Raw genomic sequence first — 15,060 nt, forward strand, 5'->3', positions numbered from 1 at the left:
AGGGTTTGGCTTTTGTATAAATTATATAAAATACTGGCACTCCCAAATAAGCTGTATTGAAAAAGATAAATACTAACATGCTACATCTTTCATTAGAACAGGATTTGAAGTATCACTAGGTGGACCAATTCCTGCTTTGTTCTCTGCACTGACACGGAATTCGTAGGTGTTTCCTTCTTGCAGTCCTGTTACTTTGTATCTGAGATCGGAAACTGGAGTCTTTGTTGCTCTCACCCATCGCAAGCCTTTCTTCTCTCTCCTTTCTACATGATACCCTGTGATCTCACTGCCACCATCATCAACTGGTCTTTTCCAACTGACAGTGGCAGTGTTTTTAGTGACATTGGACACCTCTGGTTTTCCAGGGGGGCCAGGTGGACCTGAAAAGAAAGCAAATTTATGAGAAATCTATGATTTCCTAAATTCTGCTGCAAATGCTTACATATCAGTTCCTTTATATGCTCTACGTACCAAATCTGTCTACCATCTTGACAGGTTCGGACTGTACGGGTTCCCCTTTGCCATACTGGTTTACAGCTGAGACCCGGAAGAGGTACTCATTTCCCTGGATAAGTTTGGTTGCCACATGCCTGCAAGTCTGAATATCTTCGGCAAACACTGTCCACAAAAGTCGGCTGGTTTCTCTCTTTTCAAGAACATAAGACTTAATTGGTGAGCCACCATCTTCTAAGGGAGGTGTCCATGTAAGCGTTGCTTTTTCAGCAGAAACATTACTGACTTCGATCGGACCTGGGGGACCAGGTACATCGAGGACTGTCACCTTCACATGCTCCTCCTTTGTGCCAAAAGCATTGGTAGCAGTGATGGTGTATTCACCAGCATCTTTTCTAGTGGCATACTTGATGGCAAGCATGGAAGATGTTGGGGTTGAAGTTATCTGAACGATGTCTGATGGTCTGATGTCTTTTCCTGCCCTGGACCAACTTGACTTTGGAAGAGGCTTGCCGAGAATGCTAATGGCATTCAAAACAGTGGTGTCACCTGCTTTAACTGTTAGCCCATCCTTTATTGTGGGATCAAGGACAATGGTTGGTGCCTCTGCAAAGGAGAAAAGAACATTTTAATCAGAAAAGGAAGGATGCTTAATTTACTATTGTTTATGTGCATAAAAAGTGAAATAGACCTACCATATTCATCCTTGCAAATAATGGTTCCTGTACTTTCTGATGGAGCACTGATAGCACCTGCTATATTCTTTGCTCTAATTCTGAATTCATATTTTCCACCCTCAACAAGGTCAGTAACAGTAAAGGCACAATCTGTGACATTGACATGGTTGGCTTTCATCCAAGATTTAGAGGGAAGATCTCGCTTCTCCACTATGTATCCAGTCAACTTATGACCACCATCATATTTGGGTTCAGTCCAAATGAGAGTCACTGAATTCCTTGTTACATTAATAACCTCAGGTTTGCCAGGAGGATCTAAAATAAAGCAAAAAACAGACAAAGAAACCCGGTCAAACACACACCAATGTTCTCTTCATGAAGAAAATACACCTGGATTTTGCTTTGTATAATGACTTACCAATTGGATCAAGTGCCACAACTGGCTCTGATGGCAGGCTTGGCTTGCCTACTCCTGCTAAATTGATTGCCATAACTCGGAATTCATATTCCAGACCTTCAGTTAGTCCTGTCACTTTGAAGTCTTTCATCCTAACAGGAGTCTTGTTAGCCCTCTTCCACAAAAGGCTATTTCTTTCCTTGGACTCGATATGATACCCTACAAAAGATCCAGTGATGTGTCAATTCACATAGAAAGTACAAATGTAGCCTGATTTTTAAATACATACGTACACACACACATACACACACACACGCACAGAGCAAGTAATCATTCTTGCTTGTATGTATACTTTTATTACCTAGGCATAGAGCCATTTTTTCCTCTTGGAATAGACATTTATTGCACCTTCTGTCAAAAAGTTTTAACTTACAAAAATAGATATCATTAAGAAAGCCTTTATTAACTATTACATTAGGAGGTTTTCATTGAAATTAAGCATTAGCTTAATGAATTAGCTTAATGCTTCATGTACTGAATGCATAATGAACTGAAAAAAGGAAAATACATTTTTGTATGTGCAGATAGTGCTATAAATAAGGAGCACAGATTCAACTTGTTTTCAGGGAGGAAGATTTGGAAGAAATCTTAATGTAAACGCTGTAGGGTAAGAGCCAACTAAATACCTGTAATTGGAGAGCCTCCAGTTCTCCTGGGGTCAGTCCAAGTTAGAGATACGGAATCATGTCTGACATCCACAATATTGGGAGGTGGGGGAGCATCGGGCACATCTAGGAAAAAATAGATAATGCAAGATTTATAATTAGGAATGTATTATAAATAAGCCAGAACCATGTTTTGCTTTATGTTTTCTGACCTTGAGACACTTACCAAATGGATGTCTAGCAACAATTGGCTCCGATTTCAAGCCCTGTCCTACACCGTATTTATTTTCGGCACTGACCCTGAAGGTGTATTCCATACCCTCAAGAAGTCTCATGACTCTAAAGGTGGTTTTCTGGACAGCTGAGGCACATGTCACCCACTTGTTGTTTACAGAATCTCTCTTCTCTAGGATATAGTTGGTGATCTCAGAACCTCCGTCGTCCTTTGGAGGACCCCACTTTAAGGTCATGGCTTCTGCTGTGACTTCGTCAAATTTGATCGGTCCGGTGGGGATGCCAGGCTTGCCGACAACTTTTATGGAGAGGGTTCCTTCCTTGGTGCCGGCAACATTCTTCAGTGTGATTGTGTATTTTCCAGCATCAGATTTTTGGCAGTCATTCACTACAAGAGTTGTGTTAACTGCAGATGACTCGACACTGACCCTTGTGCCTGTTGCTAGAGGATCTTCTCCTTTCTTCCAGGACACGGATGGAGCTGGCTTGCCTTTTATGGGGATCTTAAGACGGAAGTTGCTGTTTTCTTTAGCCAGGTAGCACAAATCAGGAAGGTCCTTTAAGTCAAGGTCAGGAGCCACTGTAAAACAGCAGAGATAAGTTACTGTTATTTTTAATGCCAGGCAGTTAATTTTTTCAGATCGTTATAGTTTTTAAAGGATTTTTACATAAGCCAGTGAGTAGGGCTCAAGAGGGCACTTTTGATGACAAAGGGAAAATGGAGATGATGGCTGAAGGCTTACCGACATCATCCTTTGCCACAACAGTGATCTCACTTGGGGTCCCTTCTCCGTTTTCGTTCTCGGCACTCACTCTGAAGGTGTATTCCTCCCCTTCGGTCAAATCTTTCATGGAATACTGTAAGTTTAGTGATTTCATGACTCGTTGCCACTTATTTTCTTCAGTCAGGATATCAACGACATATCCGATAATTCGACTCCCACCATCGCTGCGAGGCTTTTTCCAGCCTATGCTGCAAGATGACTTGGTCACAGACGTCACTTTAAGGTCCACAACTGGTCCAGGGGTTTCTAAAGCAAAGGAGAAACGATAAGTCTAAGCCCTGGATAACCAAGGTAAGATGTCACTCAAAATGACGGGATGGTAGCTTATTTGCTCACCGGAAGCTTTCACGGCATCACGTGTTTCACCGGGATCACCAATGCCGTACTCATTTTCCGCAAACACCCTGAAGAAGTAGGATTTTCCTTCCTCCAAGTTAGAAACTCTGAAGCTTGTTTTGGAGCACTCCGTTGTCACGGTGGACCAGGACTTCCTCTCTGCGTCACGCTTTTCTACCACATAGTTTATGATGGGGCTTCCGCCATCAACAATGGGAGGATCCCAGGTAACATAAGCAGAATCTTTGGATATTTCTTTGACAGTCACATTGACGGGTGGCCCAGGAGTATCTGAATAAATAGTGGGTAGATAAGAAATGAATATGTAAAAAATACATAGACTACATTTTAAGCATATATATGATTGTTTTTTCAAGCGGACTTACCAAGCACTTTCACTACAATGGTATATTCTTTTGTACCACAGCTGTTCTTCAGAGTCAAGATATATTTTCCTGCATCATATTTGTTCACATTTTCACAGCGCAAGAAAGTGTCAAAGTCAGTTGACTTTATGTCCAGTCCAGTCCTTTCTCTTAGATTGACATTTGGTTTAGACCAAGTTATCTTGGGCGGTGGACGTCCTTTTACTGGTACATACAGTCTCATTGTAACTCCAGCACGTAATATGAGTGTTTTCCTCAAATCAGCATCAAGTTCTCCCTCAGGTGGAACTGTTTAATGTTGGAGTAAAGACAGAGTAATAATGGTCAAATGTATTTCCAAGAACTGGCCTGATCACTCCTAAAATATGTTTCTTTCCATAACTGATCTCTAGTTCTTTAGAAAATCCTTAATATAATCCTCAAAACTTTTGCCAACTATTTTTAAAAATTAATTAATTAATTTATTGGCTACTTTGGGTCTTCGTTGCTGCGTGCAGGCTTTCTCTAGTTGTGGTGAGTGGGGGCTGCTCTTTGTTGTGGAGCACAGGCTCTAGGCACGCGGGCTCAGTAGTTGTGGCTCGTGGGCTCTAGAGCGCAGGCTCAGTAGTTGTGGCGCACCAGCTTAGTTGCTCCGCGGCATGTGGGATCTTCCCCGACCAGGACTCGAACCCGTGTCCCCTGCACTGGCAGGCAGATTCTTAACCACTGCGCCACCAGGGAAGTCCCATTGCCAACGATTTTAATATTCTGTAGCAATTATTGATCTTTCTATTTTCCAATATCCTATAGGCCGACCCAAGTTTTCCCTGGAGGATCTGCATCTCATCTCATGAACCTTATATACTCTTAAACTCTCTGTATATTAAAAGTAGATGATTGGTTTTTGGCTTTCTTCCAGTGAAGGCACTCCGCTATATACTCTTCACTTCATTGTAGGAAGAAAAGTACACAGAAGGTGAAGTATAATACCAAGTAATTCAAAGTAAAAGGAGCACTGGTTAGGGAGAATAAGTGAATAGAAGAAATGGTGAGAAGAGAAATTAAGATGATGGAGAGCTTACCATTATATACTTATGGAGAGGGGTAGATTAGAAGAGAAAATAAAAACCTAAGAATGATAAATAGCTCACTACTTAGTTTTAAAAAATCTTTTTATTCTCAGAATAAAATTCCTATATTCTGTATTCTTTTGAAGACATGAAATTCTCATACTTGCATTCCATTGAGCTTATTATACAATACCATAAAGTACCAACCCAGCTCTCCTAAAATGTATTGATACTTGTAGAGTTACCAACCCTAAAACTTCTTATAAATAACTAAATCTACATAAGGGAGTCCCATACTCCCTCTTACAATATGACTGATGAGAAGAGTTCTGTATGTTTTTCCTGGTAATACTTACTTAAAATGTCCTTGGGACAGTGTTTATCTGGCACATCGCTGGGGTCACTATATCCTATCTTATTAACGGCATACACGCGGAACTGATATTCTGTGTTTTCCATTAGGCCGGTAACCTCAAAGCGGGTTTTCTGTAGCTTCTGTGGTAAATTGCACCTCACCCAGTTATCAGAATCAGCTCGTTTTACTTCAACAAGGTAACCAATGATAGGGCTACCACCGTCATAGGCTGGCTTGCCCCAAGATAGACTCACAGAGCTATGGGTTGTATCATATACTTTGGGAAAAGCTGGTGGACCAGGAGGATCTGAGGATAAATAATAATAGAAAATTTTCATTAAAACCTCATTCCCAGTTGTTGAATGTTGATTATAACACAGGATATTGGACACTCTCATGAAAACTTACACAGAGGATCTTGGGCATAAGCAGCTTTGGATACGTCACTGGGTTTGCCTGGTCCAGCCTTATTTATAGCTGTAACTCGGAACTCATATTCCGTGCCTTCTTGGAGACCTGTTGCTTTTATCGTTCTTTCTATAACGGGTTTTCTGTTGACCTTAGTCCAGTTAATTGCCTGGGTTTCCCGCTTTTCAACCAAATAGCCAGTGATGGGGGAGCCGCCATCATCTGCTGGTGGTTTCCAGCTTACTGTCATGTGATCTTTGGTTATGTTGCTAATAACAGGAGGATCACAGCGTCCGGGTGGGTCTGCAGAGATTGATTGACAAGTTAATGTCCCAGTCTAAAAGGTAATATTTAAAAAGTAAAATGAGTTATTTGTAGTGAGGTGGATGGACCTTGAGTCTGTCATACAGAGTGAAGTCAGAAAGAAAAAAACAAATACCGTATGCTAACACATATATATGGAATCTTTAAAAAAAAAAAATCGTTCTGAAGAATGTAGGGGCAGGACAGGAATAAAGACACAGACCTAGAGAATGGACTTGAGGATACGGGGACAGGTAAGGGTAAGCTGGGACGAAGTGAGAGTGGCATGGACATATATACCCTACCAAATGTAAAATAGATAGCTAGTGGGAAGCAGCCACATAGCACAGGGAGATCAGCTCGGTGCTCTGTGACCACCTAGAGGGGTGGGATAGGGAGCGGGGGAGGGAGACCCAAAAGGGAGGGGATATGGGGATATATGTATACGTATAGCTGATTCACTTTGTTATACAGCAGAAACTAACACACCATTGTAAAGCAATTATACTCCAATAAAGATGTTTTAAAAAAAAGAGAAAAACCTCAGGAAAATGTTCTTACCATATGGGTTTTTAGCAATTGCTGGTTCAGTTAAGATCGGGTCGCCCACTCCGTATTTATTTTCAGCACAAATTCGGAACTGATACTCATGGCCTTCTATCAGTTTCTCCACGCTGCAGCTGGTGATGGGCACAGTGGCAGAGACTTGTGCCCAGTTGGGTCTGCTCGTTTCACGTTTGTCAACAACATAGTTGGTGATTTCTGAGCCCCCATCTTCAAGAGGAGGTTCCCAAGAAAGCATTGCACGATCTGAATACATTTTGTTGACTTTAACAGATGCTGGAGGACCTGGTTTATCTGAAAGGATAAGAAAGAAAAGTGAAGTCTTTCACTTGCACATGTGAAATAGGGAATGAGTAGAGTGGAGGTCTGGAGACCTGGGCTGCAGCCTTTATGTTGTCATTAACTTCCTATACGACCTTGGAAGTGACTTAATTTTTCCGAATATTAATTTCCTCATATCTCAAATTATGTAACTGGAATATGTGATCTCTAGTGGTCTTTTCGGCTGTAAAACGCTCTTTTTCTCTGATGAGGATAATTCCGCGATGACGAAAGATACATCGAGATAGGTATCTTTTCTCACATATTATTTTGTAAATTCTATGACATCACATTAACCAAAGGGAAACATGAGATTCTAGCGAAGTGCTTTAGTTACCTAACACTTTGAGCTTGATGGTGGCTGATTTGGAGCCACTTGCATTTTCGGCAGTGATGGTGTAGTCCCCTGAGTCTTTCCGACTCACGCTGAACAGCTCCAGGGTACACAGGTTCCGCTGCATGGCCATCTTGATGCCTTCTGATGCTTTCAGCGGCGTGCCGTCCTTCTTCCAAGAGACTGTGGGCATTGGTTTACCAAAAACAGTAGCATCCAGGCAAACATTAGTTCCGGCTTTCACAGTGAGCAAAGATTTCATAGCCACACTCAGGTCTATCCTGGGAGGAACTGGAAAGAAATAAGATAAAAGGATTTAATATATGCAAAGCTATATTATATAATTCTTACTGATAAAAGTCGGAAATCCATACGCTGTCTTTTTCAAGGTGGGATTTTTTTAAAGTAACATTATTCATTATAAAAGAAATGCCGAAATTTGATAACGCTGAAAGTATAAAGAAAAAAGTAAAGATCGCCCATCATTCCAGCATCCTTAAAGCTTCACTCTTATCATTTTGGTGCATTTCTTTGGCACCTTCTTGTGCCTGTGCCTGTGTATGGTTAAAATTATGCGGTCCACACAGTTTTGTATCCTGTTTTTTAGTTTAGCATATTATTAAGATTCTCCATAATCATTTTTTAGTGTCTGTATACAAAGTACCTATCATTTTACTTGTCCTTATTTCCATAGGTGTAGATTTAGTTTTTTATAAGGAGAAATATACATTATGAGTGCAGTCCACCTTTGCCTGTAATGTTCAACAGAATCTTACCATTTTCTGCCATGATAGTCACTGGATCAGAAGGTTCAGAAGGCTGGCTAATGTTTACCGCAGTCTTGGCAATGGCTCTAAATTGATACTGAGCATTCTCTTCTAGGCCAGTAGCTGTGTACTCTTCCTGGGGAATCTGGTGAGGTGAAGTATTACACCGTACCCACTTATCACCAGGAAGTTTGCAAGCTTCTACGAAATAGCCAGCAATTTTGCTGCCTCCATCATGTTTTGGACGGGCCCAGATGAGGGACACAGTACTCTTGGAAACATCAATAACTTCAGGCTTTCCAGGAGGATCTAAAACCAAAAGAGATATTCTCAGCATTGATCTTAACAGCAGGAATTTTAAACTCTGTGTTTCACAGTGTCACCCAGAACATATTCCTGAATGGAAATAGTAACCTTCAGAGACTCCAAGATTTAAATGTTTCCTCATAATACTTTAAAAAAAAAAATTACTCAAAAAAATTACTCACCAACTGGCGTTCTCGCAGTTACATATTCAGTTGGTTTGCTGGGTGGGCTGGGTCCAGCTTTATTTAGGGCATAGATTCTGAATGAATACTCAAGGCCTTCTACCAGGCCAGGACAGGGATATTCAGTTGACCGGACAGGGGAATCGTTAGCTTTCACCCAGAGCAAACTGTTTCTTTCTTTGCGTTCAATCAGGTAGCCGGTAATGGGGCTCCCTCCATCGCTGTCTGGTCTATCCCACGCCACGAATATGCAGTCTTTGTTGACTTTAGTGACTCGTGCATTCTTGGGTTCACTGGGAACATCTGGAGATGAAGTTCAGGGAAATATCAGTTTCTAGCCTAAGTAACAGACTAGAAAGAAAACACAATTTTTTTTTCTTCCTGAAAGAAACATACCAAATGGGAACTTAGCCAGCATCTTTGGAGATGTGAGAGGCTCTGAAATGCCAAATCGATTCTCAGCACGGACCCGGAAGATATACTCTTGGCCTGGGATCAGTTTTCCAACCCTGCAGGAAGTTTTTGTCACTGAAGCTAGCGCTGTCACCCAGTCACCCCTGCTCACGTCACACTTCTCCACTATGTAATTGGTGACGTTACTGCCTCCGTCCTCCAGGGGGATGTGCCATGACAGGGAGCAGGCATCGGCATCTATGTCAGAAATGTCAAACGGAGGCTGAGGGGGTCCAGGAATGTCTGCATGAACCGAGAGGAAAGAAATGTAAGAATAGGGATTTGACTGTAAAATATGTTTCTGATACTCATATTTGGATGGCCATTTGTCTAACACGTAACCTACCCATGACGATAACTTTGATTTTCTGAGTGTCTGTCCCAGAACTGTTTTCTGCAGTGAGGCTATAGTAACCGCTGTCTTTCCTAGCAACATCTTTTATGATCAGAACTGAAGAATTGTCTGCTTTATGTACTGCCAGGTGGCTGGATGTGACAACTTCATCTTCTCCTTTTTTCCATTTACAGATCGGATGAGGCTTTCCATACACATGGGCTTCAATTCGGAGTTTCTTCCCAGCTTTGATAATAATTTGCTCTGGCATAAGGATCTTGGGTGGCACTAAAAGTAAGATGAAGATACGTTAATTTGGCAGGGAGGTTAAATTTCCTCTGGTGGGGAACTATACTAGTGCTTTTCAAATTGTGGATTGCAACCCATTAGTGGATTCAAATTAATGTTTGCATTACTGCTGATACTTTTTAAAGAGAATGGGATCGAAACGAATTGAGAATATCTGAGGCCAGCATACATGATAAGAATGGGTGTTGCTTTAAGAAACTTTTTCTAAGTCATATATATGTACGTGTGTCCTGTGTCATGATTTAAGGTGTATTTACTACCTGTTGTGGGTCCAGGTGTTTCCAAACCACTGTTCTCTACTATATTTCAAGTACTTCTGGAACTAGCTTCTTCAGGGATAAACATCTACATGTCGAAAGAAAATCCTCATAAACTTTTATCGCATGGAAAACGACTCTGACTACTTACACAGCTGTGTTTTGGCTTCATACACTCCCTCAGCTTCTCTTGGCAAACTGACTCCAACAGCATTTCTGGCCGCTACCCTAAATTTGTATTTCTTTCCTTCCTTGAGGCCGGTGACGACAAGGCTGAGGTCTTTCACCACCGAGTACTCTGTCCAGTGACCTGCAGGCAGCTCTTCGTCTCTGTAACTAACGATGTAGCCGTCGACCTTGGCACCTCCATCGCGCAGGGGAGGTAACCAGGCTAACACAGCGCTGTTCTTTGTCATTTCAGTAACTTCTAGTTTCCTGGGGGGATCCGGCTCACCTAGAAGAAAAAACCACCCAGGTAACCTAATCCATCCCTTTGGAAATACGCATAAATGTTTTCGTATGCCACTTGCTTCAGAGTATATGGAAACTATGGTTCGGGATGTTGAAAGTAAAAAGGACTCGGATGAGTCAGATCAAAAAAGTCTTCAGTGAGTGAGTTAGATATTTATTTGTACTGTTTAGGTTTCTACAAGTGAAGGCCCTTTCACTAGTGGAGTAAAATGTTTCGGTATCTTGATTTTGCTGAGGTCGGGGACTGGAGTTAAAAGGAGGGAGAAAGGATGTAACTTACTTAGAGGATCTGTTGCGAGCACTGGTTTGGGGATGTCTGTTGGGACGCCGGGGCCATACTCATTGACAGCAGTTACTCTGAAGAAATACTCAGTCCCAGGGACAAGATTACTGACGTGGAAGCTCGTTTTCTTGACTTCTGGGGTGACTGTCGACCACGTCTTTCTATCTGCCTCACGTTTCTGCACAATGTAATGTGTCACTTGGCTCCCACCATCGTTCTCGGGAGGGGCCCAGGAAATGTGGCATGATGTTTTAGTGACATCCGAAACTTTTAAATCAGACACAGGTCCAGGAGTATCTGTGAAGGACGACAAAATCATATATACGAGTCCCCTCAGCCTCCTTATTAACTAAGGCATTTTTGAAGGGGAGGAAGACGCTTGTTTATAACCCACCTAATACTCTGACATTCACGAACACGGCCTTTTCTCCAGCCAGGTTCACAAGCGTCAGGGAGTATTTTCCTGAGTCATCACGGGTAGAATTGGGGATGACAAGGAAGGCCATAGTATCAACCAGATCAACTTGTCCCTTTCTGACCACGTTATCAATACCCACTTTTCGCCAAGTGACCTTAGGGGCTGGTCGCCCTCTCACTATGGCAAATAGTCGAATAGGGCATCCTGCTCTCACTGTGACCAGTTTTCTCATGCTGGCGTCCAAATCAATCTCTGGAGGTTCTGCAAATGACACAAAAGCCGTCAGTTGACTTCAGAATGTGGGGAAATCATGTGAGAAGTGAAACATGAATGAATCAAGTGATAACATAGGGCCTCACCTAGGATTTCTTTAGGTTTAATAGCGTCCTTTAGTTCTGCAGGGCGCCCAATGCCAACTTGGTTTTGGGCACAAACCCTGAACTCATATTCCTGGTTTTCATCCAAGCTGGTCACGGTGAATTCCATGCGAACGAGTTGCGCTGCAGCACTACACCTTTTCCAGCCTTCATCAGGTGATGTATCTGGTCTCTTTGGTCTCATTTCCACAACATATCCAATGATTGGTGCGCCACCGTCATACACCGGTTTTCCCCACCCAAGAGTTATGGAACTTTTGGTTGTATCAACCACTTTGAGATTGGTCGGTGGACCAGGTGGTTCTGAAAGTAAATTATATAAGAATAAATTTACACATGGTTAACAACTACTAGTGTTACGTTAATGAGTAATTATATATAGTCCATCCTTAATTAACCACAGATAGTACATTCAATTTCTCAATGACTCAGTCCTCCTTATTTTCCTTCATAAAATTAGAATCTACCATTGTTTGTACATTTTAGGCGATTTGGTAAAAGATCTATTTGGAAAACTACTGGCTAAGATTAAAGTTTTGATGCTGTGGATTTAACTTATTTGTCTAATACCTCTGTGCCTGAGATCAAGAGTTGGTGTAATACCAGAAAAAGCAAGAACATCATACCTATGGGGTCTTTTGCCACCACTGGCCTTGATGGCAAGCTTGGTTCTCCAATTCCAACTTCATTTTCTGCCTTGACACGGAACTGATATTCATGTCCTGGGAGGAGATTCTGTACTTTCAAACGTCTCTCAGGGATCGCACTCTTGTTGACAGGGACCCATCGTATTGAATGTTTTTCCTTTTTCTCCAAATAGTATCCTGTGATGGACTTTCCACCATCATATTCAGGTGGCGTCCAAACCACAGTCATCTCTTCTTTGCTTACTTTAGTGACTTCTGGGGGGTCAGGGCGACCAGGTCTATCATATTTGGTTTTTGCAATGACTGGTTTACTTTCTGTTGGAGGCCCTGTGCCTATTTTATTTTCTGCACGGACTCTGAAAATATATTCATTCCCTTCTATGAGACGTGTTACTGTAGTACCAGGTGTTAAGATAGTAGCAGAAAAGGTAGACCAAACCATTCTCTTGCTCTCACATTTTTCTAAAATATAATTTTGGATTTCACAGCCACCATCATCCTCTGGTGGATCCCAGCGAAGAGAACACCTATCACTACACACATCAAAAATTTTCAGATTTCTTACAGGCCCAGGCTTATCTAAAACATTGACAGTGGCAAAGGCCACAAAACTGCCAGCTATGTTAGTTGCTGTAATTACATATTTACCACCATCACTTCGCTTTGCTTTAGTAAGAGAAAATTTAGATGAATCACCACTGGTAGCAATGTTGACCCTTGGTGATCTTGTTAAGTCTGTCGCATCTTTGTCCTTCGTCCATGAAACTTCTGGAAATGGTTTGCCTCTAACACCTGCCTCAAGTCGAATGGTGTCCCCTGCTTTGACAGTTAGCACACCACTTAATTTCAGATCAAGTACTGGTTTCTGCAGGTCTTCCTTTACAACAACTTCCTCTGTCTTCACCCAGTCACTTTCCCCACCTTCATTCTTCGTTTGCACTCTGAACTCATAAATCTGGTTTTCAACACATTTGTCAATCATGTAGTGGGTTTCTTTAATGCCTCCTTTATGCACTCTTTCCCAGTCATCAGAGCCCTTCAGCTTCCTTTCAACATGATATGATAGATTTGGGCTACCACCATCATAAGCAGGCCGCCTCCATTTTAGGTAGACAAATGTCTTTCCTTTATCTGCAATATGAAGGTTTTCAGGCTCACCTGGTCTATCAATAGGGTTAATAGCCAGAATTGGAGTTTTTGTTTCAGTGGTTGGCCCAACACCTACTTTATTTTCTGCACAAACTCGGAAATAGTATTCATGGTTGGCTAAAAGGTTGGCCTTGATTAATCGCTTAGTGACATCTGAAGCAACAATTGACCAGCCTTTCTGGTTTGGTTTGCGATATTCCACTATGAAGTTTGTTATTTCTGAGCCACCGTTATCTAGAGGGTTTTCCCAAGAAATTGTACAGTTCTCTTTGGTTACGTTGCTGATCTTTAAATTCTGGCAAGGTCCAGGTCTGTCAAGGACATTAACGATAGCAGAACCTTGGGCATGTCCACTGCTGTTCTTAGCTGAGATGATATACTTGCCGTGATCAGCTCTAACAGCTTCTTTAATTTGCAACTCAGCACGAGGTAGATCGTGAATTAGGTCAACCCGCTTTTCTCGGGCCAATACTTTGCCTTCCTTGGACCAAGTTATGTCTGGTTGAGGTCTGCCTTTGACCCGAGCAAGAATGCGGATAGTTTGGCCCACCCTAACGGTAATAACATCACGACAGGTAACATCAAGTTCTACTTCTGGAGGATGAAGGATGTCCTTTGCAATCACAGATTCTGCTAGCTCTCTTGGCTCTCCCTCTCCCACAATATTAGCTGCCTTTATTCGGAATCTGTACTCATTTCCTTCAATTAGTCCAGGTACCCTAAAGGCACATTGCCTAATGAGTTCATCTTTATTAATCCTGCTCCACTGTGTTGCTCCAGCTTTCTGACATTCCACTACATAGCCCAGAATGGGGCTACCACCATCACTGAGAGGCTTTGTCCACACCAGGTCAGCTGTTTCTCTGGTCTTGTCTTTCAGCTTAGGATTAATAGGTGGTCCAGGTGGTTTGATGGGCCGGCAAGCTTTTATTGGATCAGAACTTGGGGACGGATTGCTTAGTCCTGCAAGATTCTCAGCAAAAGCTCTAAACTCATATGTATTTCCCTCATAGAGTCCAGTCACTCTAAACTTCATGTCCACTAGAGGTGTTTTGTTGACCCTCATCCATTTGCCTGTTACTTCTCGACGTTCCACATAGTAACCAGTTATTGGACTGCCACCATCAGATTTTGGCAGAGTCCAAGACACTGTTGCAGCATTTTCAGTAATGTCAGTAACTACTGGTTTACCGGGAGGAGATGGAGGACTAAACTTATGTTTAGCAACAGTAGGTATGGAGTCAAGGGGAGGGCCAACACCAATCTTATTCTCTGCTTTCACTCGGAAGACATATTCACAGCCCTTCTGCAGATGTGGGACTTTCAGCTTTGTCTTACTGCTTCCTGAAGAGACAACACCCCATGTGTCTTTCTTTGTGTCTTTTTTCTCAACAATATAATTTATCACAGGGCTTCCTCCATCATCCTTAGGTGGCTGCCATGAGATAGTCATATGTTCAGGGGTAACTTCCAGAATATTAATAGGGCCTGTTGGTGGACCAGGAACATCAAGAACAGTAAGATGTACAGCCACTGTTTTGGCGCCAGCTGCATTGGAAACTGTGATCTGATGTTCCCCAGTGTCTCTCCTTAAGCAGTTCTTAATGGTGAGTACTGATGAGAAGTTGTCAGTTTCAACAGTATAGTGTTCATCTGTTTTAATCTCATTCCCATCGGTTGTCCACTTTGCAGTAGGAACAGGTACACCTCTTATAATGGCAGGGAATCTGACTGTAGTTCCAGCTTTTACCACAAGGCCTTCAATTAATTTCACATCCAGCTCCACAGATGGAGGCACTGGAAAGGAAACATGAGGAAATTAGATTTTGATTTTCACAAT

At 42.1% G+C, this 15,060-nt stretch overlaps 1 protein-coding gene across 1 annotated transcript in view; it reads right to left on the reverse strand.

Moving 5' to 3' along the window:
• TTN (titin) overlaps positions 1–15,060 on the reverse strand; it is a 281,341-nt gene that overhangs the window by 49,786 nt on the left and 216,495 nt on the right. The window contains exons 253-274 of the mRNA XM_049712583.1: positions 12,051–15,017; positions 11,407–11,727; positions 11,024–11,308; positions 10,627–10,926; positions 10,027–10,329; positions 9,322–9,597; positions 8,919–9,218; positions 8,523–8,825; positions 8,044–8,343; positions 7,271–7,558; positions 6,610–6,906; positions 5,746–6,048; positions 5,339–5,644; positions 3,934–4,221; positions 3,548–3,838; positions 3,170–3,457; positions 2,419–3,006; positions 2,214–2,318; positions 1,549–1,746; positions 1,149–1,445; positions 472–1,059; positions 78–380 (exon numbers count right to left, since the gene is read on the reverse strand). Coding sequence (XP_049568540.1) covers positions 78–380; positions 472–1,059; positions 1,149–1,445; positions 1,549–1,746; positions 2,214–2,318; positions 2,419–3,006; positions 3,170–3,457; positions 3,548–3,838; positions 3,934–4,221; positions 5,339–5,644; positions 5,746–6,048; positions 6,610–6,906; positions 7,271–7,558; positions 8,044–8,343; positions 8,523–8,825; positions 8,919–9,218; positions 9,322–9,597; positions 10,027–10,329; positions 10,627–10,926; positions 11,024–11,308; positions 11,407–11,727; positions 12,051–15,017 — 9,495 coding nt within the window. The remainder of the gene's footprint in view (positions 1–77; positions 381–471; positions 1,060–1,148; positions 1,446–1,548; positions 1,747–2,213; positions 2,319–2,418; positions 3,007–3,169; positions 3,458–3,547; positions 3,839–3,933; positions 4,222–5,338; positions 5,645–5,745; positions 6,049–6,609; positions 6,907–7,270; positions 7,559–8,043; positions 8,344–8,522; positions 8,826–8,918; positions 9,219–9,321; positions 9,598–10,026; positions 10,330–10,626; positions 10,927–11,023; positions 11,309–11,406; positions 11,728–12,050; positions 15,018–15,060) is intronic.

This window comes from Orcinus orca, chromosome 7 (genome assembly GCF_937001465.1).
Source record: "Orcinus orca chromosome 7, mOrcOrc1.1, whole genome shotgun sequence".
Classification (NCBI taxonomy): Eukaryota; Metazoa; Chordata; class Mammalia; order Artiodactyla; family Delphinidae; genus Orcinus; species Orcinus orca.